Source organism: Cupressus sempervirens, chromosome 9 (assembly GCF_028749045.1).
Source record: "Cupressus sempervirens isolate cs-2001-9-10 chromosome 9, ASM2874904v1, whole genome shotgun sequence".
NCBI classification, from domain to species: domain Eukaryota; kingdom Viridiplantae; phylum Streptophyta; class Pinopsida; order Cupressales; family Cupressaceae; genus Cupressus; species Cupressus sempervirens.
In genome coordinates, this window is record NC_143126.1 from 647897338 (window position 1) to 647925096 (window position 27759).

General features: G+C 37.4%; 1 protein-coding gene across 2 annotated transcripts in view; it reads left to right on the plus strand.

The window, feature by feature from the left end:
* The window catches only part of LOC149540402 (Gut esterase (DUF1350)), a 234355-nt gene that overhangs the window by 162680 nt on the left and 43916 nt on the right, over window positions 1-27759 (plus strand). For both annotated transcript variants that reach the window (XM_089801503.1, XM_089801504.1), the window contains exons 7-8: window positions 10885-10992; window positions 15874-16023. In XM_089801503.1, the coding sequence (XP_089657629.1) occupies window positions 10885-10992; window positions 15874-16023 (258 nt within the window). The remainder of the gene's footprint in view (window positions 1-10884; window positions 10993-15873; window positions 16024-27759) is intronic.

Sequence of the window (27759 nt, forward strand, 5' to 3'; positions counted from 1 at the left end):
AGATGAGATAGAAAAAACTATCAAGGAGTTGCTAGCTATGGGGCATATTAGACCAAATAAGTCACCTTTTGCTTCATCAATGGCATTGGTTAAAAAGAAGGATGGTACTCTAAGGATGTGTATTAATTATAGAATGCTTAACAAGAGAACAATCAAGAACAGATATCCCATTTCAAGGATTGATGAGTTAATTGATGAATTGCATGGTGCCAAGTACTTCTCCAAAATTGATCTGAGATCGGGTTACCACCAAATTCGTGTGAGGGAAGAAGATATTGAGAAGACAACTCTTTGTTGCCACTGTGGACATTTTGAGTTTGTGGTTATGTCGTTTGGGCTAACCAATGCCCCCGCTACATTCCAATCTACTATGAATAGGGTATTTCATTCATAGTTGAGGCGATTTGTGTTCGTCTTCTTTGATGATATCTTGGTTTATATTAGGACATGGGAAGAGCATCTTGCACATCTTGACATAGTTCTGGGTATTCTTGGTAATGAATCTCTATATGCCAAGGAATCTAATTGTGACTTGGGCATGACAGAATTATTATATTTGGGTCACATTATTAGTGCAGGAGTTCGGATGGATCCGAATAAGGTCAAGGCAATTGTTGAGTGGCCTACTCTGATGAATTTGACACAACTTAGAGGATTTTTGGGCTTATGTGGATTCTATCGCAGATTTGTCAATGGGTATTCTCGCCATGCAGCACCACTTACAGATTTGACCAAGAAAGGGGCTTTTCTTTGGACTCGTGAGGCACAGGAATGCTTTGAGATGTTTGAACAACTTATGACTACTTTCCCAGTGCTTGCATTGCCTAATTTCACTAAACCTTTGAGTTGCAGTGTGACGCTTCAAGTGAGGGGATTGGAACTGTCCTTATGCAAGACAAACATCCAATTGCATATGAGAGTAGGAAGCTGAGAGGTCCTGAGAGGAGCTACAATATATATGACAAGGAAATGTTGGCCATTATGCATGCATTGGCCAAGTTTAGGCAGTACTTAGTGGGTAGTAAGTTTGATGTAAAAACAAACCATAATAGCTTGAGACATTTCCTTGGGCAGCAGGATCTTAATGACCGTCAGCAGAAATGGGAAGCAAGTTGCAATCTTATGACTTTGACATTTCTTTTGTCAAAGTTTCACAGAATATAGTCGCTGATGCCTTGTCTTGCCGACCACATTTGAGCTCTATGGCTGAGGTTTTAGAGGATTGGAGTCATTTGATTGTGGCAGAATATGCTAAAGATTCTTGGGCTTCAAGTATTATTGATGGGTCACTGCAGGATGATAGGTACACAGTGGTGAATGATCTTATCATTTACAAGGGGAGGATCTTCTTGACTCCAGGATCAAAAGTAAAGAACATAGTATTGAGGTTCTTTCATGATTCACCATTGGCAAGCCATCCCGGGTATTTCAAAACCTATGAACAGGTTCAGGGGAGGTTCAGTTGGAAGAGACTAAAATCTGATGTTCTACGATATGTTAGGGAGTGTGTTGTTTGTCATCAAAACAAACAGGACTATACATATCCTACTGGTTTATTACAGCCACTTCCAATTCCAGACAGGAAGTGGGAATGTATATCCATGGATTTCATCACAGGGTTTCCAAAAGCGCAAGGTAAGGATTGCGTATATGTGGTGGTTGATCACTTGACCAAGTTTGCACATTTCTTTCCGCTCACTATTTCATATTTAGCCACAGAGGTTGCCAAATTATTTTTTCGTGAGGTGTTTAGATTGCATGGATTACCACGAAACATTGTTAGTGACTGAGACAGTCGATTTATGAGCATTTTTTGGCAAGAGCTTTTTAGATTGTGTGGGACCGAGCTTTCTCCCAATACTAGTTACCACCCTCAGACAGATGGACAGATAGAGATAGTCAACAAATGGGTGGAAGGGTACCTCAGAAATTATATTGTTGGGCAGCAAAAAGGGTGTGTTAAATGGATATACCTTTGTGAGTACTACTACAATACCACTTACCATCTTTCTATTTAGATGACACCATTCATGGCCTTGTATGGTTATGAGGCTCCTAGCTTTCTTGATTTGTTGATGAGTGATAGTAGAGTGCCTAGTACTGGAGACATGTTACAGGAAATTTAGAATATCATGAGGGCTCTTCGTGAAAACATCCGGGAGGCACAAAATCAACAAAAACAGTAAGCAGATCAAAAGAGAGTGGAATGCTCTTTTGAGGTTGGGGACATGGTGTATTTGATGTTGCAGCCCTATAGACAGTCTACTCTCAAGAAGAGTGGTACATAGAAGCTCAAGCCACGATACTATGGACCATTCCGAGTCATTAGGCGTGTGGGTGAGGTGGCTTAAAAGCTAGAGTTGCCAGCAGACAGCAAAGTGCACAATATTTTCCATGTATCACCCCTCAAGAAGGCATTGGGACATCATGTGGTTCCTTCTGCGGTTGTACCACCCTTAGATGATGAGGGTAAGTTGATTTTGATACCAAAGGCTATATTAAATTTTAGAGAGAAGCAGTTGAGAAGCCGTGTCATTAGAGAATATTTGATTAAATGGAAGGACCTACCTATTGAGGATGCTACATGGGAGAGTGAAGAGATTCTGCACATCCAAAATTGAGATTGCTTGGGGACAAGCAATTTCCAAAAAGGCGAACTATAATGTCCCCATCTTTTTAGCCTCTCAATGGAGTTCTTAGCCTTTCATTCTTTGAAGGCTAAGTAGAGAAATAAGGTGAAGTAGTTAAATTAATTTCTTATAAATTCATTAAATAATTTAAAAATTAAAAGGTGACTATATTTAATTAATTTAATTAAAAAGTGACTAAAATAAATATTAAATCATAAGTCACTAAAATAATATTATATTATATGGAAAAGGGAATCTTCTAGAAGCACGACTAATTATTGTTGGAAAGGAGGAAGCTTCTAGAAAAGTGCAATAAAATAATATTTTATGTTCTTCTAAAAGGGGTGAAGGAAAAGAATAAATAGAGGAGAGAGCCTCATTGTAGGGCATCTAGATTTGATATTGACATTTGCTTGTGCACTTGTGGAGCCAAGGGTTTCGGCAGGACATTCCAATCATTGAGAACGATAATTCTCTTTGATTGGCAACTTTGAGGCTGTGAAACTGTCAGCTGATATTGTTGCATTTGCTGGAGGTGATATTTCAATCATCTCATTGAAGCTTATTGAGTTTTTGCAGCAATTCATGAAGAACATACACTTCAAATTTAAGGGTCATTCGATGCCCTCATTTTATCTGCACTTTGGAAGGAGTTAAGCGGCTGATTCGGAGGCATATTAGGAAGTTTATACCCATCTGCTATAGTGCCATCGCTCCAGGAATCGTGAATGGTGTATCACTACAATGGTTGTGAATAGTACTGCTGCAATGCTGTGAACAATACTGCTACAGTGCATGACAGATTCTGATCAATTTTAAAGCTGTCTACCAATCTCAGGTTCCCTTCATTTTATTTTCATGTTTATGCATTATCTGAAAATACATCTACATGGTTCTGCATGGGCAGTCTAGTTAAATTGGTGAAGGCATTGTAACCTAATTTTATATCAGAATTTTTTTATCAGCAAAATATCAATTTTGAAGTTTGAATTATAATGTTAGTTGCATGCCAACTGTTTGACATAATGTCACTTGGTTGTAAGTGTTAATTTGCATTGAATAGATGTCATATATTGCATCAAGAAATTTTTTTTAAAAAGAGTTGCATTTCATGTTAGGTGTAGACTAAGCAAAAGAGAAATCATTTTCAGTCATCTTATGATATTAGAAGTCTTCTTTCTTATTCTAAAAACAAAATGAAAATAAAATCAGTCATATATTCCTTTGTTGTACAAGTGTTTGACAAAATTTCTAAAAGCAAATATAGCAAGTTTTCAATCAGATTTGGATAGGGATATTACATTAACACACTTCTCCAAGGATATCCACAAATGCAAGCCAAAGACACTATCAAACCCTCTGTAGTTATTGTAGAACGTCCCCACAACACGTTGCAGCTCGAAGATGAAAGACGTCTAGCTACTCACAAATCACATGCCATTAATTCCAAGTGAAGCATGATACAATTCCGCCTGGCACAAATAAACTTCAGCAATTCACAGCCTTGGCATCAAGCTGATGGGAATCTCAAACGCCAACCTTAGCAGTCACCAAATTCCTCAAAACTACATCAAATTGATTGTCAGTATGCAACATAATACAATCGATTTCCTTCAAAAGATCATTCTCTGTAGCCACAATGATTACAATAAGGAGACTTGGCATATTGTTTATAACAACACAATTTGCAATGAAATCGCCATACATCAACAATGACTTCAAACATCAGAAACTTCAGAGACCCTTATACATCAGCAAGGGCATACAGTTAAGAACCCACGAAAAAGCCACAAAGGCACAAAATCAAATATATAACCAATCAAATGCTTTACTCGTCAAATGGGCTCATATTTATAATCTCCTAATGGCACAAAGTTTCCCAAATGAACTTCACTTAAGAAGCTTCCCACACACAATAATAAAACATAATAAAGTGTCATTATAAACTAATTTATTAATTGCTCTTGGCTCCAAAAATGACCTTTTCCACCATAACTTTAAATTCTGACATGTAAGGCCACTATTTATTGTTCTCGTGATTTAAAACTTTTCCTCCTGGTTCCAGCGAGCTATAATACTGAGGTGACCAATCAACAACACCAACAAAAATAACAACCTCAACGTATTTAGATGAATAATAATTAATAATTCACCCATCTTGTGAAAACAATTGAAGAAGCATCAGAATCGAAATCTGACAACACCAAAGTGATCCTGATGATGAAAGATGATGAATGAACTTGACAAGGTGACTTAGTATAAATAGATGCTCCCTCCAAGATTCTTGGAGCCCAAACCAAAAGCTCGAAATAAAAACTGAGAGCATCCTTCAACTCCTCTGACTCAATTGAGTTCATTGGAACCAACAGATTGACTTACTGTAAATATTAAGTCCCTCAAACGGAGCCAAAACACATCTTAGGCTGCTGGAAAGCCTATCACCACACAACTAAGACCCTCAAATCCTACTGTCAGCTCACGGGGGTCGTGATGGTGAACTGACCTGGCCAACTGTAGGAACTTGCTAAAAATGGGGACATTACATCAAGCCAGGTCTGATAGAACTAGGGGAGCCTCTAATCATGCAGTGGAACCTTGATACTCCATGTGACTAGAAGGCCATCGGACAGAAGAGGCTGCAACGGATGTAGAGGGCTCAAAGCTTGTGAATACTGAGAGTGGGAGGCAGGACACATCCCCCCAAGACACGGACGAATCGGAGGAGGAGGTGGAGGACGAGGAGGATGATGAGGATGTCAAGGTCATCACAGCACCACCACTATTATTTCTAAAGCCCCTTGTAGCTACATCTCACTCTCACTTAGTCCCAACAGGCATTCACATTCTAGGATTTGGACAGTTTAGGAATCAGAATAAAACATAAAAATATCTAATTTGCAGCATGGTACGAACACGTGACATTATGATCTTGACTTCATGGTACATTGAAAACACGTAGTGACTATTTATCTTCATATCCTGCTATTTGGTACCAAGTCTATGTAATTTGTATTTCAACGATCATAGCAATTTTGAATTCTGACCGTTGATCTTAGATCAATGATTGAGATTAAACCTGGCAATCTTCCTTATTTTTCCCTTGTCACTTCCTTGCAACTATCATTCCTACGATGCCTTTACTCAATGTGATGATGTAATGATTGGCTCTCATTACTTTGCTGAGTTAACTCACGGTTTCATTTAATCCCTTGCGAACATGTGAACACTTATTATCGCTCACTCATAGCTTCACCCCCAAGTTATGATTAACCCTTTGAGACCATGCAATCTTTAGTCCTTTCGCAACTTCATTACGTTAACTGTGGGTTATCCTTAATCACTTGTGAACGTGCAGCGAGCATTGATCTTTTAGATCTAATGGCCATGAATGGACAATCTTAACTCTTTGTTTTGTTCTGCAATGTGGGTCCATTTGCTCCACGTGTCATGTTGTTAGATGCTCTTGCCCATCTCCTCCCCTCGCAACAAGGGTTGAATGGGCATATCCAACTTTGCATATATAAACAATACATCATTACGACTTGGATTGACCCTCCTAGGGGTCTGCTCCTGCGGATGGCCTTCTACTCTGAGCACTTTTTGGAGACTCGTGATAGGATTATTGTGTGTTCCTTCTACTTGAGCCAGCACTGGAGTCATGCCCTCCACATCTCTTTGGTGTCTTTTAGAGCAGGTTCCCACTGGCGTTGGTGCCAGACAAATCACCATTTGACCAGAGACGACCGAATTTGCCACCTTTGCACTTTGTTCAAGATAGAGACTAAGATCCATTTCATCTTCTGATGCCCCATTTATTATGAGATCAGAGGCAGGTTCCATTGCTTATTCAAAGACTGCAGATCCCTTTCGGCTTTTTTTAGTTATCTCGACTAGTGATATTTAGCACTATACCTCCAAGAGACTTCACATCTCTGTCATCTCACTTTAAGGCATATGTTTCCTCAGAGCCAAGCCTTGGATCAGCTCATCACCGCCTTCCCCCCAATGTCCCCCTCCAGGGGCATGAAGTGGCTTCTTGCTGCAACCATCTCCGAGCACACCAAATTTGTTAGAAATCGTCATAGATTCACTAGACAGTGGCACCCTATCTCTAGTGTTACTCAGAGACAGACCTAGACCCCTGCTCGTCCTGGGCCTTATCTTTTGGTGTTGGATTTCTTTTTACTGAGAAAGGATATTTAGTCCTCTCATTTGTTGGTGTTCCCTTTCTTTTCTTTCTTGTTCTCTCTTTCTCGGACACCATTTGGTGCTCCTGCTGGGTTGTTTTTCTTTCTTGTTATATCTTCGAGTCCCTTAGACTCTTTGTTGGTCTCTTGTTGGACATTAATATCATTATCTTATCTATCTTATCGATTGAGTGTTTTCATGTCATCAATCATAAGAAAGTGATTATTGTATCTATTTTGAAAAACTCAATAAAGGCATCATCTTTTGGGTATGGCTGGGTTTTTCCCTCAATTAGGAGGGCTTTCCTTGGGTAAATTTGTGTTTGGCTTTCTTGTTAAAGGTTTTGATTATTTCATTTATATTATTTTGGTTCAAACATTAACACACCTAACAAAACAAAAATAACATGGATGGTTCTTGAACCAAAATGGACAAAAAAAAACATTATTGGCAAACCCTTTGAATAAGTGTGGACAACATAGGAAACAATGACTTGTTTTTAATGGAAAAAAGAAGAAACCTTTTAATTTTATTCTTATAGTTGGTGTAAACAAATAAAATTCTAATCTGCAAAGCCATAGTTTGAAGTTAGTTGGAAACTTAGTTGCAAGACTCACATAGTCTGGGCTGGATTTGGCAAGTCCAGAGCTGTGTCAGCTATGTTGAGTCTGTGGGGCTGAGCACTTGGACTTTGTTGAGCCTGCTAGAGACTCCCAAAGTCCCATTGTCAAAATTTGTCATGCCCAGCTAAGTTATAAAGAAAATAAATTTAAAATTAGGTGGTTTACAACAATTTGACTGAATATAGAGCCTGATTGTCATGTCAAACCAATATGCAAACATTTTTTTTTTAATAATATGTTTGCCAATGAACATAACACCTGACTAAATTCTCAAAACGGCAATTTTGATAAGAAAGTGTTCGTCCTACAAATTGAAGACTTATTGCAAGACCAATTATTGGGAGAAATTAACAGTGCTACTCCTACAAATTGAAGACTTAATTACAGAGAGAGATTAACAGCTTACACAATTTTTACAACTAAAATATGACAATCAAACTCATTCTCTGCCACTTAAGTGTTTTTGTTCACGCTGTAGTAATATTGCCTTCATTCACACCACCTTGCAAGTGTTTTGTTCTAGGAACTCCCTAAGTTGCTTCTAGTTGCTGGTCTACGCTGCAATCTGCATCCTTAATTCAACCCCAAGAACATATTTCCCAGTTAACTATGATCTAAAAGCTGCTGGACTTGACTGTCAAGTTGAACTGCTGTGCTGTACCCAAAAGAATAGTAAACATGCTGTTAAACTAGACTTTTATGCTACAACTAGGAGAGTACTAGAGCTGGCTGCTAACTGAGAAGGCTCTATTTGATGAGCTTATTGTGTCTCTGAGGTTTGTATATTAAAGGATGAATGAGACAGTTTTAAATCTTTAAAAATCTTTTTATTCCTTTGGTTTTCAATTTGCCGAGTCTTTGCCGAGTCTAGGTGCCAAGTCCGAGTCCAAGTCAAAAATCATCTTATTGAGTCTGAGTCAAGTCCAGGCCTTATAACACTGGTTTAAACCCCAGGTGCTTTTGTAGTTCAGTACAACATGACCAATATTTTGAAGATGATGACAACATTTTCCACTCAAAAGCACATTACTAGTGATATGATTAATATTTCCCTCCCAAGACACTAATGTTTTCCTTAGGCATTAGAGTGATGTTAATGCAGATTTAGTACAACGTGACATCATTATCTAATAGACTTAAGTAGGTAGATGAGAAACATAGGTAACCAAGATATCCAAGTTATGTAAATTGTTTGAGACGAACAAAGGCAGAATTATTTAATCAAGCTTGACTATCTTTGGCATTGTGGGACTGTGAATAATTTCTGAAAGGTGTAACTAAAAGGTCATAATTTATAATTATTTCATTTTATATTTATTTCATCAATCACGATAGTACCCTTTTCTTCTTTCATATCCTGATTGGATACCTTTATGGGTCTCTGTTCTGAGACTGTTACCTATATCTTGAAGATTCTATTACTGGACCCATCATTAAATGAAGGTTTTTCTAGGTCAGAACATGCTCATAATCCTTGGCTTTGTGGATATCTCTATTTTTCCTTTACGATATCATGAAAGTCATACGTCAACATGATAGTGTTTCAAGGTAGTGTCTAGGATCTGTATGTGATTCTATATAAAATTTGAGCTTGTTATATATTGTTCAAAGGATCTTCCAATACAAATACTTTCTGGCTCGTATAGTATTATGAAGATTATCATCTGTCATATAATGTATTGTTGACATTCTTAAGTTAAAATGTCAAGTTTCTAGATTTATGGCTAATTGATTTTTGAAATAGGTTACGATATTTTTAAAATCACAAAATTGGACTCCTTTTTTCATGGAGACCATTTCAAACATAAATAATCAATGCCTCATGCATTGTCTACAGAGATGGATAAACTAGGTAAATTTAAAACACTGCAGACTAGATATAATGCCGTTGGCAGATGTTAGCTCAAATCCACTAAATATTTTTTGCAGTCATTTGAATCCTAGATCTTTCTGATCACCAAGTTCCTGATGTGGGCAAGGTGAAAGCATATTGAAAGAACGAGGAGAATGGAATTAAATGAAAAGATACTTATGGCTAGCTGACCAAATTACATCAACAATAATTTGATAGAATCAATCAATGCCAAAATAACAGATAGTGATATTCAAATTCCAATCAAGTCAATTGGTTGATAATGGGATTAAATCTGTTAATGCCGAAATGGCAGACTATATCCCCCACTTCCAGTACAACTACATACCAAGCTGACAGATAATATAATAAAATGGATCCAGTGGACAAATGGACCTCTTAAAATGGAAGTACAGATTCGGCAGTGAACTGTCCAATTAGTACAATATATGATTTTAGAAAGCAGTTGTTCATAAATTAATTATTTTCTAACATCTAATAAGCTAACAAACGTGCCTACAGAAACCAATAATAAATTAGTACCTATGTAATCTGCTTATACAAAAAGGCTGAAGGAAAATTCCTCAGAAAATATCTAGAAGACAATATCTGCAACTCAGAAATTAAAACTCAAGACAACTTCTTGCTGCTTGAACCAAATGATCTTGATGATCTGATATGAGCATGGCCCAAACTTTGACTGAAACTACCTCAAAAATTCTCCATGACTGGCTGCATTCAACATTAACTTTCTGTTTGGTGATAGAGAACCAATAATGGTCCAGGAAAGACTGTGCGGCAGCTTTGGGAGAGGATTTGCCAGTTTCCTAACATGTGTGGATGGCTCCAGAATTTCATAATACTCTATAAATGGGTGATCAGACACTAACTCAAACATCTGTGACATTTCCAATGACTCAAACTCAATTTCCAGTCGCCGGTGATTAATATATGTCTCTCTGCAGAAAGTGGGCATGCTAGGATGATATGGCCTCCGCAAAAAAAAATATGAATGCAGTGATTACATATGAGAAAATATGCATTACGTTTGAACAATATGAACTAGGAAAGGACATGCAAATAGCTGAAAAAGACCTGAACACCCAATCACTGTGATTTCTAAATTGTAGGGTGGCTTCCATTACCTTCATACATCCAAGCACGTGGAGTATGGACAGCATAAATTTACAGCCTGAAACAACGGTGACTACCATCAATTATTTGATCCTTAATCCATTATTTTCTTCTGCACAGCTTTCGAAATATTCAGGCATTATTTTCTTCAGCTGTCGTGTACATCATTTGGTTACCAGTTCTCTGTCTATGTAGGTATGTATCTTTGGTTCTTCCAAGGTAACCTACTACAATATTTATTTGATTCTGATTTTATCCCGGTTTCAAATATCTCAGGCTGCCAATTGAATATTCAAAAATTTTACTTATTATCATGATTGATTATAAACACAATTGTAATGATGTCAAAGTTTTGATTGTGTTTTTTCATATGCTTTCCTTACAAATCTGACTATTCAGCTAGGGGTATTTTATTTCAACTTATGGAATTCTGAGAACTTCGTCTTGTATTTTTCAGGAAGCAAGTCTAGCTATTCCACTCTTTTCTCCTGTGATTGTACCTATGGCTCAGAGTTTTGGACCAATCCTCAGCCAGCTAACATCTTCTCCAGCAATCCGCCGTGGGGTAATTTAATTTTAAAGAACTCTATTTTTGTTTAAGTGATTTTATAAATAAGCAAACAAAAAAATATTGTTTCTTCCTTGTATTTATTTATTCATGTTCATGTTAATTTAGTTTTATATTAGATTTACTAAATCTATTGGACTAGTATTATTTTATAAGTAAGATTCCAAGAACCTCAAGAGGTTCTAACTTCACCTCTATAACATCCATTGCTATTCCCGGCGCAAATTTGAATCTCAAGGAATTTTTTCAAACTCTTGTCATGAAACCTCTATCTTGCTCTTTTATGTTCAGATTGCTTTTGTTTCCTTGGAATGGTTTCAAATGAAGTTTAAATGCTTGCAAATGATCACTAAGATATCTAGGCAAAGAACTAAACTGCAAATGCAATTCTATTTGTGTTTTTGAATGCATATTGCATACACATGATTTCTATAGGGAAAATGTGCACCTACAGCCAATGGACATTTTCACAAACACTTGGCATGCATCCTTCCAATTCCCAAACGTAAATCTTTATGCAAATAGTCACTTGCAGAAATTAAGCATTTTGACAAACAAATGGCATACATTCCTATATTGCCTTCATTCATATGCGAAACCAATTATAAGTTGTTATGCCTTATAATCCAGATGTCATTACAAAATCTTATATAAAATGTGCATCTATAGAAGCACCGTATGCTAATAGATATAATAATGCAAAATACATCAAAGAACCTGATTATGAAATAGCAGCAGCTTTAGTCAATAAACCCTTAGTTGCCGATTCGTGAAACGAATCTGATTCGGGCATATGAATCAGATCCGTGGATTCGGATTTTTTTTCCCAATTATGATTCATGTATATAAATATAAATATAAATATGTGTGTGTGTGTGTGTGTGTGTGTGTGTGTGTGTGTGTGTGTGTAGATACATATATATAATTACTAAAAAATAAGAGAAATATGCATAATTCTAAAACTAAATCATTTCATGGTATGAATCTATGATTATAGTATGGATCTACCAATCCAGTATACTTGTTAGTTGATTTATTTTCATGGTTATAAAGAAAATCAACACATTCACATTGAATTACTGAATTACAAAATGAAATTATGATCCTTGAGGATCCTCAGGCTGTGGCTTAGATCCTTGAGGATTCGGGCATGATCCTTGATTCTGCCTGTGGATCATCAGGCTATGGCTTGGATCCTTCAGGATCTTTGATTCTGCCTGTGGATCTGTCAGGATCCAAGCACAAATCTGGATCTGGATCGGATGCAAATCCGGATCTAGTCTATCTAGGATGAATCTGGCAACTAAGAATAAACACTTGAAACCCCTTGTAGAATTCTGAGGATATTCACTTCCAGATTTGCACAATAAGACTCTCACATCAGAAATGTGCCCTTTAGAAATACTCACAAGCCCTTCATATCTCACACGGCTAATAAATATCTTTTTGGCTGCTAATACCATGAACTGGCAACCATTAGGAATGATCAATCCTTGCCTTAAGAAGCTCAAACCTGCTAATGCTGATAAACAACACAAATTTGAAGTAATTCCACACCCATTTCATCCAAGAAAGCTCAATGATGACTCTTGGTTGAACCCATCTAGCACAATTTATTGGATGTTTCACCAATTCACTATGCTGAAATAACTTTGAAGAATTCAGAATTCTTCAAGCTTGAAATCTGAAACCTTGTTTCAATTTCTTCTCCAAACACAAAATCAAATGCACAAGTCAGAATGAATTCCATTTCTCCAATCTAAAATCAGGAGTAGGGATAGTATCAAGATCCTTTTACAAATCATCCACTTTGACAGCTAGGGCACAATACCTTAAATTTAAACTTGTTTTTTCATGGGACACCCATTTCATCAATCAGAAAGTACAAAGAGACAGTTTTTGCAGTCTATAGAACCTCAATAGTCATTTCTTCCTTTTCGTCTCAATTCTCTCGAAGCATGTGGGTTTACATAAAATGGTCGGACATTATCTTCCATCCCTTGATCTGAATCCTTCGATAAGATAAGATAATGATATTAATGTCCAACAAAAGACCAAAAAGAGGTCTATGGGACTGCAATATTACAATAGTGAGGTTGACACCAGCAGGAACACACAAAGGTGTCCAAAAATAAATGACATAACCAAAAAAAACAAACAAAGAGACAGAGAGAAAGCCAAGAGAGACTAGGAGTCGCTCTTAGATGAAAAGAAACCAATCACTGAATGATACGCTTGCCAATGTGTAGAGGCTCTATACTATCTCTGGCCACTCACAGAGGAGTGTCGTTGGTGAAAATAACCAGAATGGGATCTGACACAACTGGAATGCCCGGTAGATCTAGTGGAGCTAGAAGGCCTTTTCACACCATGCAAAGGAGATAATGGTGGAGCTAGAAGGCCTTTTCACACCACGCAAAGGAGATAATGGTGTAAAAAAGGCAATAATGAGCTAAGTAGACGAGTGTCGGTATGGAAGCGATGACTGGATCGTGCTATCACAGATCATAGTGGCCTCACGAAGATAGAGTGCAAGACATCGCTGATCATAGTAGCTGAAAAAGTCATAGAGAGAGAGAAGCACTCCCGAAATAGACAAAGAACTCTCCCTCTGATCTCGTAATTTATAGGGCATCGAAAAAAGGAGTCTAAGTCTCCACCTCCCCTAAAGTACAGAGCTTATAGATCCACTCCCCACTATCAATATGATGGTCAGTTTGAGCCCAAAGACGGTGAGAACCAACTTTGAAAGATCCTAAGGAGATACGCAAGGCATGAGAAAACTACCGAGAAAGGTAGCTAGGACAAACAATAATCCTATCAGAAATCTCCAAAAAGTGCTTCGCGTAAAAGGACATCCGTGGACGTAACCCACTAGAAGGGTTAACCCAGGTAGTGGCAATGTACCGTCTATAAATGTCAAGTCGAACATGCTCATTCAACTTCTGCCAAGGGGAGAAGATGAGTCGGGGCATCCAATGAGAACTGAAAAGGGGGGAGATGGTCAATGTCAATCCCAATCGAACCCAGCAAAGAAGAGGCCTATGCATACCAACAACGCGCACGAGAACCAAACTTGCACTCGTAGTAGAAACAGACAAACAATTGGCTAAATAGGAGTACCGATCACAATCACCAGCATTATCCACAAAACCATGTAGGCGATGGAGGAACCAAACCAAATCAAAAATGGCCGCGAGACTGAAGGATGAGCATCAAACTCAACAAAAATGACACTATAAGGAGTGAACCTGTGACATCTGATAATGCACCTCAAGAACAAAGTTTGAACCTGCTCAATCGAGGCCCAATCAGAATCAAGAAGAGCAGAGGCTTGAGAAATGTTGACATCATGGTCAGCAGCTTTGTCACAATCCTCCAAAATAGGAGCTTTACCTTTTCCAGCATACTTTTTACCAACACTGGGGTTTGGAACAAGGGAACCCTGATCTGCTTTTGCGTTTTTCTAAGTCTTTCCTTTAGTCTTACAAGGAGAAAGGGGATTGACCACCTTGGATTTACCCTTCTTGTCCCCTTTCCCAGCATTCTTGGTAATAGGAGGCGAAAACTCCTCATCCTTTGTATCCATCCCTTGTTCCTCCGACTCAACCCTGGCTTTAGAAGACCCAACCTTCTTAGGATATATTTTTGCTCTTTTTCATAGGAGAAGGGTTTTCTCCGTCTATCTCCATTCCCTAGTCTTCCCAAGCGAACGGAGGATAAAACTTAAGCTTTTTAGATAGGGGACAAGGGACAACCACATCTTCTTCATCCAAATATAAACCCTCTCCCTCCTCAATTGATTATTACTAATGTTGTTTATTTGTCTATTATTATAATAACTTATATATGTTATTAATATATTTGTTTGAAGCATTAGATTATATTGATCTATTGTCTATATGAAATTGAATAAGGAACTATATATTAAATCCAAAATGAGATTTTTTTTTTTGCACAAACCACATTATATATATAATATATCAATTATGGCTCATGACAAACTTGCACACACGGTGGTAATCAAAATGAAAGCTCTTAGCTAAACTTGTGGTCTTTCTTCCATCTTCAGTACATTTCCTAGTTATTTGATAGGAGGGGTCTGAAAATTGTTGAAAATATGAAAAATAAAATTTCTAGCTGACAAAGTACTCCTACCCTAGAAAATGATTAAATTTTTTTAAATGAAAATGTTGCAAGAGTTTTCTAAAACTTTCCAGTCCATTTCACAAGAATCCCATGACTTCTCACAAGGATTCAAAAAATCAGAAAAATCAAGTACTGAAACTTTTATAATAGTGCCAAGAAGGTATTCACTAATAGGGAATGACTAAAAATATGTTCATAAAGAAATGTTGTGTTTACATTTTGTTACTGAATTTTGATAACTATCAGCCATAAAAAACAATTTTACATTTTCAAATGTCAACAATGTAATATAACAGCCTGGAAAAAGGATATAATCTAACATATCATAAGAACATAGCATTGATATGTTGTATACTAAAATTATCCTTTGCATAACCTTAATGCATCTTTCATTTGACTTTGTATTTTATGCCATTTGATTAATGCTGTCTCCTCTTCCACTATCCATTTCATTTTTTTGTTTCTTTACTTTGTCCCCATTCACATAGAATGCAAGCTAGGGATCAAGATGTATACTTTGTTATTTTTTGTTATTAGTGTTTCAGCCTTTATGCTGTGAGGAGAAATAAGCTACACATTATTTACATATTCTGTTATGAGAAATATAATTTTCATATGTGATTTCAGGCAGAGGTTGCTCTCAAACATGAGAAATCTAATTTTCATATTGGATTTCAGGCAGAGGTTGCTCTCAAATATGAGAAATCTAATTTTCGTATGTGGTTTCAGGCAGAGATTGCTCTCAAACAGTTGGAAAGTGTGAGTCCTCCGCTTTTGAAACAAATCCTCCCATTAGTTGAACAGCTTCCTCCACTATATATGGATTTGGTAAAAGGAAGGGAGGATTTTATGCCACGTCCTAATGAAACCCGACGTTTGGTGAGTGGAGCTTCCCATTCAGTCTTTGATGCTAAATAGTAATAGATACATTGCAAGTAAAATTGTATATTAGATTGTGATGGTATTTCAAGTCTGATTAGCATATTTTGCAGGGCTCTTGGTTCCTCTTTTTAGGGGATGTAATTGATGAAGAATGCTTCCTTTTCAATTTAACATCTTAGATTTATTTCTTCTTTCTTTTGAAAACTGGCATGTTGCAATTACCCCCTGAATTCGATATATTGTTTTTTAATATATTTCATAAGCCAGTTATGATCATTTCTAGAAGACTAAAATTTATAAAAGGCTCACTGATGTTAAGTGCCATAGATTTTTCTAACATTGTTCATCTTAAAGAACTTTTCACTATTACACATTTTCACATAAAATATTTATTCCTTGAATTTTTTCATGTTTGGCAATATTTAGGTACTTAACATCAATAATGTTCCAAAAGTGATAAAATTCTTTTTAGGAGTTTTGGATCTTGATAACAAAATTTTGATAGATCTAAGTTCTTTTGTCAACTAATAGAAATAAGGTTCAACATTTCCTTGATATATAAAAGGTGTAACAAAAATCAACTCTTCAATGAATGGTGTAATTTTAAGTTAGGAGAAACCTGCCAACACTAGTAATTGAGAATGGATGTAATTTTCCATTTTTGACAAGTTTTGCAATTAAATATTATTTAATTTTTGAAGGCTATTGTAGAAGTTGATGAGAGCCAACTTTACAGTTTGCCAAGATCACCTGCATGCAAATAACCTGCTGAAGAGAAACCAGAGAAGGAAAGGTAGGGCTTGGAGAAACTCAACAAAGTGAGAGAAAATATATTGCAACAATGAAAAATGAAATTGCTGTACAATATGATATATTATTACATTAGGAGAGCCTGTATATAAAGGCCTCTAGGAAGCTTTTAGAATAAGCTAGAAAGTGCTAGGAGATAAGTATGACAGCTAAGCATACATCCACGAAAAGTGGATTACCCTCCAAGTAGGTGAGAGGATAAGTATGACAAGGTGTTGACAACACATACACAAACTTCTGTGTTGTTAACAAGTCAACACGTAAAGGTATGCTAACTCCTAGGTAACAAATACATTTAAGCTAAGTAAATTTAAGTAAAGCGTAAATAATAATTATTTACTCTAATACCACCCCTTAAGTGCAACTTAGGGGAATGTACTTGAGCTCACAACAACTATGATGAAATGCATAATGGGTCCTGGCAACAAGGCCATGTTAGGTACCCATGTACAAATGCAAACAAATGCAACGCAATCTCTATAAATAGGAGACAAAGGAGAAAACTCAGTGGGAAAAACCCCTCTCCAAAAAGAGATAGCAGAAAATCTAGTGAAGGATTGAAGAAGCCTCCAACTAGAGGAATGTCCCAGAAAATAGGAACAAAAAGATCATGAAGAACATAACTGAAGCATGAAGAAGCTGCAAACTCTATCAAAAGGAAATTGCTGATCTAAAGAATCCTCCTTTGAAATAGAAGGTTGTGAACAAGAAGAGTGTCTATATGGTAGATGATCCATCTCACCAAAATGCATAGGTAGCCAGCCACTACAATCGCCTAGTATATAGAATCAAATACTGAATACAAAGCTCACTCCATCGAACCATCAAACCAAGGAAGCATTAGAAACAATAGAAGAACCCCCCCTTAATACAGACAAGGTGAGGTGACAGGCAACTGAGAAAGTGGGCCAAAAGACCTTTGCAAAAAGAACCAAGAACAATGAGAGTGAGGAAGAGGTACAAACACCTATAAAGGCATAAGTCACTGACACATCACGGGGCTAATGTCATGGAAGGGACACTTACTTGACAAAGGAAGAGGGCACAAAATGGCATACAACTATCCGCCCCATGGCACTTTATAATATAGTGTGAGTACAACTAACTCAAAACAACATTCAAGATCCTGAAATGCAAGAGGTGCACTTTATCTCAATGCGTTTGCATAAAAATGCTTACAAATGATATCAACAATGATAAAAAAGGAGAAAAAGCTGATACAATAGATAGTACAGCCCAAAAGAAAAGATCCCATGCCATCAAAACGATCCTCGGACCTAGAACACCCAAGATATCCACCATTGTGCAAAAAAAGCAAAAAACATGATAGAAAGAGCATGGGGCAGAATTTGAAGGAAAAGGCAAAATTTTTGAAAAGTAAAGAGAAACAGCTTTCCAAAAATATAACGTTTTCAAAAAACGGAGGTGGGACGCACAAGATATGCTCGCCAAAGTGAAAACCAGAACATCCGACTTTGATTGCAAAAACAGGCAACTAAACTACATCAAAACCAAAAAATACCTATACAATGTCTTCGTCTTGGAACCAACTTTCTAGCACTTCTTTCGGATCAGAAAAAAACCTCTATATGCTCAAGTTATAGCCAAAAAACCACGAGTAGGTCAAAAAGGACCTGAAGGGAATGCAAGAGGGTTGATGCACTACTGATGTCATGCTAACGTCAACATTTCACTATCCTAAAATTGACGGCTTGGAGGCCCTCGAGGCAAAAAAGGACTGCCATGTGGTAGTATGGCCCAAAAGACGGGCACAGCCATGTGATAGGTGCCAATGTGACACAAGCAAAACAAAACACGTGTCAGGTGCTGCAAGGAGGCCATAGGCGATGGAGGTGGCCGCAGGGGCGGCAAATTGGGTGGCGCTGTAGAGGAGGGTGGTGGGCCAGCGGTGTAGTGGTGCCTATGGAGCCGACAGTGAGTAGGAGGCACTTTAGCGGCACTGGGGTGGTACCGCAATGCCCACTTGGTGGAGCGGCTGTTGCGGCCGCCTGAATTTTTTTTTTTTTTTTGCAATAAATTCATTCATACGGCCTTCCAGGAGGGCAAAAAATTTTGCCTGCCACTATTGGAGCCAAAAATCGAAAATTTTATATGAATTTTGACTGTAACAGGCCTTTTGAGCACAATGACAGCATCTGTTTGGACCCAAAGTGCCTCGAAAAAATGCACTTCCTCCCGATTGAAGAAAAAAATCACAAACAAACTAGGGTTTGTGTCTCCAAATCGTAGCTTCAAAAATCCTTCAAACCAGGAAGCATCAAGGAGGCTCTGATACCATGTAGAAGTTGATGAAAGCCAACTTCACAGTTTGCCAAGATCACCTACATACAAATAACCTACTGAAGAGAGACCAAAGAAGGAAAGGTAGGGCTTGGAGAAACTCAACAAAGTGAGAAAATATATTGCAACAATGAAAAATAAAATTGTTGTAAAATATGATATATTATTACATTAGGAGACCCTGTATATAAAGGCCTCTTGGAAGCTTCTAGAATAAGCTAGAAAGCGCTAGGAGATAAGTATGACAACTAAGCATACATCCACAAAAAGTGGATTACCCTCCAAGTAGGTGAGACGATAAGTATGACAGGTGTTGACAACACATACACAAATTTCTGTGTTGTCAACAAGTCAACACGTAAAGGTATGCTAACTCCTAAGCAACAAATGCATTTAACCTAAGTAAACTTAAGTAAAGCGTAAATAATAATTATTTACTCTAACAGCTATTTGCAAGAAAAAGGAATAAAAAATGATTATTTAATCTAATTACTCAAAAGCTAATTAAAAGATAATACTAAACAATTGATTCAAAATGACTAAGACAAATAATTAGTTAGAGTCACTTATAGATAACCATGTGGGTGAACTGAAAACTATTGAAGTTCTGGTGTAGCTTCGAGAGAGATCTCCTCTCTGTCTACTCTAGTCCATTATTCTACTTCAGTTATTTGGCTTCTTCAAAGGATCCTACTTCTTCTACCTATTGCATGCATCCTGGTCAAGCATTGGCATCAATTCATTTTTATCGAGACTTTTGTCTTCCACATCAAAGTTTATACGCTTTAGCTTTTTTGTGTTGTTTGGCTGAAGACACCTATCGTGCAACGGTTGAGTGAGAACCTCAAATGTCTATATGGTATTTGTTCCCTATGCTTCATCAGATTTGAATATAGAAGATGTCATTCACTTTTTTGGTGATTTACGTGGCAGCAAATTGTTGGAAGTTATTCTTCTTGAGTTCACTCGGTATGGAAAAGAATGCATTGGATGCTGTTTGATATTGGTTGTTAGTCTGAGGCTATTCACGCATCTTCTGTTTTTGTCGAGGCATCATCCATATGTAAAAAGTGTTAAATCTTGATAACTTGATCATATTAATGTTCTGATTTTTTAGATCAGACAGATCTAAATGCATGTCATTTCCTTTATATATGGTCTCATGATATTACATCTCCCTTAGAACAGATTGGCGATTTGCTAGGCATATTTATATGCCTTCTATTGACTATTGTGGTTAACTAAGTATTAACTATTAGTAATGAGCAAGGGCGCCAATTTTTGGAGGAATAGTTTGTTTCATGGAGGGCCAACCTAGAAGGGGTTGTGTCTATTTGAAAAGGGAAGACTCTTGCGTAATATATAAGTAGGAGCAAGATTGTGGATAGAAGATGCACAATACAATCTTAAGTCTGTTTTTCTAGCAATCTACTCCTTCGCTATTTAGTGCAAAAAAAAAAATATTCTCCAAAATTTATTGCAGACTTCCAGAACAATAACATTCAACCTAGAATTATAGTAGATCGATATGTAGCAAGGTAATAATACTACATCAGTATTATATCTTTAGAATTTGCAGAAAACTTACATGGTATCAGAGCTCTAGTAGTCAAACATATCTAAGCAACATCCTTTTACCTACAATGGCCAATGCAATCAGACCCGAAGACAGGTTTGATGGAAAGACCACTTCATTGCATGGAAATTTAGAATTATGATGGCTCTTGAAAAAAATGATGTAACACAATTTGTTGATAAGGAATCCAAGCAACCTGATGCTGATCCTTATAAAACTAACTGGATCAAAGGAAACAACAAAGCCATGAAAATCATATTAGATGGAGTTAAAAATGAAATAGTACCTATGCTAATGAAACATCAGACAACATTCAATACGATGAATGCATTAATAAATGCATATGAGGTTAATAATGCAACTAGAACCCTTTCACTAAAAAGGCAACTAAATCATATAAAAATAAGGAAGGTAGAATCTATGAATTCATACTTCCTAAGGGTGGCTGGTCTAAGAGATGAACTTATAAGCATTAGGTACATAATTGATGATGAAGAACTAACATTAATGGCAATAGATGGATTACTAGATTCATGGGAAATATTCTCACGAGGAGTAAGTGCTAGAGACAAACTTCTAGACTTCAACAGACTTAAAGGAGATTGCCTTCAAGAAGAATTTGGGCAACTCAAGAAAGGAGGGAAATTGAAAATTGAAGATGAAGAACTTCTTGTTCTCAACACAAATTCCTACAAAGGTAAGAAGAAGCACTTCAAGAAGAAGAAGGCTCATCAAAGAAATGACAAACCTAAGAGATATTTATCCAAAGTAAAATGCTTCAAACATGGGAAATTTGGACACTATAAAACAAATTGCCTAGAGAATACAAAGCAGCATGTAATTTGTACAAATGTTATTAAAAAAGAGGAAAATTATGATCTTGAGAAATGTGTATTGTATTCAGCACTATCAAATGATGTATCAAGCAAAGCATGAGTAATTGATAGTGGATCATCTTGACACATTACAGGGTACAAAGAAGTACTAGACTTAGTATTAAAAGAAGTTAATGACAAAGTTACCATAGTTGATAATTCCACTCATTCTATCAAAGGACTTGAGAACTGCACCTTGAAACTAAATTCGGGTATTTCTCTTCATCTCAAAAGAGTACTCTATGTACCAGGAATCAAGAGGAATTTAATCTCTGTTACAACATTTAAAGATGATGGACATAAGGTTGCATTCATGGACGGTAAAGTAATGACCTATTCTAAGAACTCTTCATTTAAGAAATCAAATTTGATTGGTCAAAGAAATGGATATTTTTATGAATTAAATATAGAACCTATTCAAGCCTCAATCCATGAAGTTGTTGATATAATTGAAGTTTGGCATAGAAAGTTAGGGCACCTAAACTTCAAAGCCTTGTCGACTATGGAAAAGAGGGTTACTGATTTACCTAAATTAAATAAAGATCATTCTAGCATATGCAAAGGATGTGCACTAGGTAAAAACACCAAAAGTCCATTTCAAATGAGAACTAGAAAATCTAACAATGTTTTAGAATTAGTCTACTCAGATTTATGTGTACCTATGTTTGTTCCTTTTCTTGGAGGATTTTTCTTCTATATACTTTTTATAGATGAGTTCTCTAGGAAACATGGATTTACTTTTTAAAATTTAGAGTCAAAAGAAATCCTTAAGAGAATTAAAGAATCCAAAACGTTACCTGAAAACCTATCAGGACATAAAATTAAAACTCTTAGGTCTGATAATGGAGGGGAATATACTTCAGATTTGTTTAAAGATTTTTGTAAAAAAGCAGGAATTAAGAGGGAGTATATTGTTCCTTATAATCCTCAACAAAATGGGGTAGCAGAAAGGAAGAATAGGACAATTATAGAAGCAACAAGAGTTATGATACTTGATCAAAACTTAAAATTTTATCTTTGGGCAGAAGCCTCATGTATTGTTGTCTATATTCGAAACAGAAGTCCTCACTCCCACTTTAGAGATAAAACTCCTACATTATTTTCTAAGGATAAACCAAATATAAGTCATCTTAGGATATTTGGGTGCCCTGTATACATACATGTTCCAAAAGAGAACTAAGTTAGAAACTTCTGGAAGGAAAGGCATTTTTGTCGGGTATAGTGAAACCTCAAAAGCATATAGAATTTACATACCTGGTCAAAAAAAATTGAACTTAGTAGAAATGTTATCTTTGAAGAAGAGTGTGCATTCAATAGAGCCCTAAGTTCTGAAGACCCCTCTCATATACTTCATTTTGAAGAAAATCATGATCCTGAGTTTCAAAAGGAGAACATTGAAGAAATTGAAGGTGAGATTCAAAACCTTAATTTTGAGGAAACTCAAAATCCTAAGAAAAGACCACTTTGGGCTAGTAAGACAGTAGAGGAAGCACAAGACTTCGCTTTACCATCTGGAAGAGAGAGCAAAAGACCCAAAAGATTTTCTAGCTATGCAGAAAACATGAGTGACTTATCTAAATCAAAACCAACAAATGTTTCAAATGCTATCAAATATACAACTTGGAAGGATGCCATGACAGAAGAATACTAATCCATTATTAAGAATGATGTTTGGGAAATTATTCCAAGGCCTGAGGAAAAAATTGTTCTCTTCTAAGTGGATATTTAAGATCAAGCATGTTGCTGATGGTACCATTGAAAAATATAAGGTCAAATTCGTAGCCAGAGGATTCTCTCAGAAGGAGGGAATTGATTATGAAGAAACCTTTGCGCTAGTTTCCAATTACACCTCTGTAAGAGCAATCCTGGCTATTGCAGCATCGAAGGGATGGAAAGTACATTAGATGGATGTGAAAACAACATTTCTAAATGGAAAGATTACATAAGAGGTATATTTGGAACACCCTGATGTAATGTTCCTATCATAAATAAATTATTAATCAAACTATTGTTAATGAGCCGATTGATTTAGTATATCTCGAACCCATTTTTATTTTCTTTTCGTAGGTATGCATAGCCGTCAGCTAGCTTTGTACACCCTCAGAATTTTTCCCGACGGTTATTTAAGCATGGCTTATAGATAGTCGTTAGGTATGTATTTTTAGATTATTTCTTTGTACTACAAATTCCAGTTGGAGTTTTGGCTTACTTCGCCATTTCAGAAGTGAAAAATCTTACCTATTTTTCTCGTGTTGTTTAGGTGGGATCCAACCCTCACCCTATTCCATTGTTGCATGTAATACTTCGCTCAGATCTAGCAAATTGGAGCACCATCTTTTGGCAGATATTAATTGAAAGTTATTTGTGTTCAACTCTCCATTCTTGTTTGGCATTGTCTGATGTATTCGGGATTAATAGTTTAGTGTGCCGATCTAAAACCATTTTCCTCCTATACCCCATCCACTACTCGCAACACTCAGTGCAAATACCATACGGCCTTCATAGTATCTTCCTCACGACAAGTCTTCCCTACATACCGTACGACCTCCCACACCATCTGTACTACCTTTCCTAGCAAACCGTATGACCAGCATCTTAGTACCATACTACTAGTGTCAAACATACCGTACGGCTAGCCCACCCACCACCGTACGGCCATAACACCATCAACCTGTACGACTCATATTGCCTTCCCTGTACGGCCATCAATTGTTCCCACAACCGTACGGCCCTCATACACTACCATATGACCTCCAAGGAAAATATCGTACAACATCCAAGCACCCACCATATGGCCCAAGCAGTTCATACATCATCTTGGTCCAACTATACATCTCACCCTGTACGCCTATCGTGGTCCAGTGCACATCTGTTTTAGAGTTAGATGAATTTGGGAACATCACAGTGGTATTAGAGCTTCAATCCTGCCAGCCTATGGACAGTGAATGAAAGTTTATAGCTAGAAGAGAAGAATATCCCATTTAGTTGATAGAATGGCGGCAGAACCAGAACCCATGGCTACCAAACTCGTAGTGCTCCTAAGAGAACTTGCAAGGAATTAGGCACAGATCAATGATACTCAATGACTCATGGAAGAAACTCTCAAGAAATTTGTAGACAATAAAGTATCCGGTGAACTAAATAGTCACAGCGCGGACTCTACGCCGGGTAAAGAAAACCCTCATCTGGCATGCTCATGACCTTCCATGCCATCTTTTCCCCCACGGACGGAGGCACCACACGAATTGAAGTAGCCAACTTTTGAGGAAGTTCAAGAACAGTTGAGAGAGGACTAAAAGAATGCGAATTTGGAGGAAGATATATCTTACATAGACTACGCAAATCTGAGAATGAGATATTCTAGAAGTAGAAATCGAGGATATTTTAACAATGATCTCAGAAGGAAGTTAAGTAAATTTGTCTCCATTTGATAGATCCGGATCCATATCTGCACAAGCGTGGGTAATGAAGTCTAATACTTCCAGCTTAATCCTATGCCAGAAGAAGCAACTAATTTTGCAGCATTGCACTTGGAGGGAGTAGCGCATGAATGGTGGCATTACAACACCATCACACTGGGGCATGATCAATAAATACCTATGCATAATTCACTGAGAGATTGATAGATCAATTTGATGGTAAAGATTCAGAACTCAATTTCAAAAATTTGGCATAGTTGAGGCAAACTAGATCGGTTGACCAGTACATTGCAGATTTCAGATACTCTATTTTGGTCACGGGCATTTTTGAAAGAAGACGGATAGTGCTCTTCATGGACGGACTGACAGAACCATTGAAAGGTTGGGTAAAAGGGTTCAATCTTGCCACCTTGTCAGAAGCCATTAAGAAGGCACGAAGTATGGCATCATCATCGGCATCATCCTCTCGAGGTTACTCACATTCCAAACCATCGGTGTTTCCGAAGGACAAAGATAATAAACCTCTGTTGAGGAAGTCGTCGTTGGACGAAGCTACCAGACAAGAGCTCCAAAGGAAGAAACTATGTTTCAACTGCAAGGGACCATGAGAACCTGGGCACAGATCCCTTGGAAAAGGAAAAATCCACTACATTGAGGTTGTGTCCAATGATGAGGATGAACAGGAAGATATAACCTCCAAAAACAACCAACCTCACAAGGACACCAAAATGTTTAGTTTGAACCGTATAGAAAGAATTACAGCATTGGTACGGTGCGGAGGAACTATCGCCCTAGCCAGTAGCCCGAGGTGCATGGTGTTTTGTGTACAGGGAAACCTTCAAGGACAAAGGATTATGGTGATGCTCAATAGCGGAGCCACTCTAAACTCATAAACTCATCTCTGGTGAAACAAAGAGGTCTACCTATGGAGATGCACGCATGATTTCAGGTCAAGGTTGTCAAAGGGACTCTTCTGCCTTGCACACACCTTGATCCTTAGCTAAGTATCACAATGGCTAATCACACGGTAACAAAGGATTTCTTCATAGTGGACCTTGATGATATGGAGGTGATTCTGGGCATACAGTGGATGGAGATACTTGATGAACATAGTTGGAGCTTCAAACGAATGGACTTCACTTTTCTTGTTGATGGGAAGAAGGTTGTTCTCTGCGAAATGGGCAATGAAGGACCGAAGGAAGTTGAGGCAATTTTCTAGTGTGATGGCATTGCTTGGGCTGCACACTATTTTGTCTCGACAGAACCCATAAAAGGACAACAGATACCTCCCCAGTATGACAATCTTCAGAATATCCTGAGTGCTCTTGATGAAGTTTTTATGGACATTTCTCCAGGCATATCTCCCCATCATGGGTTTGAACATACTATTGAGTTGGAAGCAGGCGCCAAACCAGTCATAACCACACCCTACTGTCATCCTAAGAAATTCAAAGATGAGATCGAAAAGATGATTCAGGAACTACTTGAGAAAGGATGGATCTGTCCCAGTTCCAGCCCTTTTGCATCATCAGTGGTATTGGTTAAAAAGAAGGATAGAACAATACGCATGTGTGTAGACTACCATGCATTGAACAAAAAGACGATAAAAAATAAATATCTTATTCCAAGGATCGATGAGTTGTTGGATGAATTACATAGCGCAGTTTATTTTCTGAAGATAGATCTTCATTCCAAATACCATCAGATCTGCTACGGGCATTATGAGTTCTTAGTTATGTCGTTCAGATTAACGAATGCGCCAGCTACATTCCAATCGTGCATGAATCGCATCTTCAACAAACAATTGTGTAAGTACTTATAGGTATTCTTTGATGATATTCTTATTTATAGCAAGACATGGGAAGAGCACCTGAAGCATCTAGATGAAGTCTTCAGGATCATGAAGGATCAGTCCTTGTTCGCCAAGCGATCCAAGTGTGAATTCAGTATGACAGAAATATTGTACCTGGGGCATTTTGTCAGTAAATACAAAGTTCAGGTTCATCAGGAGAAGATTCGGGCTATCCCTGATTAGCCTCCCCCAAAATCAGTCTTTGGGTTGCTAGGGATTTTCGAACTATGCAATTATTACCGAAGGTTTGTAAAAGGATTCTCTCAGCTCAATGCTCCATTAACAGACCTGACAAGAAAGGACTCCTTCTAGTGGAATGAAAAGGCACAATTCACTTTTGATAAATTGAAAGAAGTTATGAGCACTTGTCCCATACTCGCCTTACCTGATTTCACTCAACTTTTCATTTTGGAGTGTGATGCATCCGAAGAAGGCATTAGCATGGTACTGATGCAAGATAGACATCCCATAGCCTATGAGAGTCAAAAGCTTACACAAACTGAATGCTTATATTCCATTTATGACAAAGAGATGTTGGCCATCATACATACACTTACCAAGTTTTGGCAGTATCTGGTGGGTGCCAAGTTTGTCATTCATACGGATCACAATAGTTTGAGATATTTTCTGGAGCAACAAGACTTGAACAAAAGGCAACAAAAATGAGTAAGGTTTAGGCTTTTGATTTTGACATTGAATATGTGAAGGGAAAGAACAATGTGGTTGCAGATGCCTTATCCAACAAACCCACCATCTACTTATTGACTCAAGTTTCAACTGACTGGAAAGCACATTTGTTGGTGGAATATTCCAAAAAAACTTTTTCCTATGAGTTAATGGATGGCAACACCTAGGATGACCGATACAAAGTGGTGGACAACATCATTTACTATAAGAATC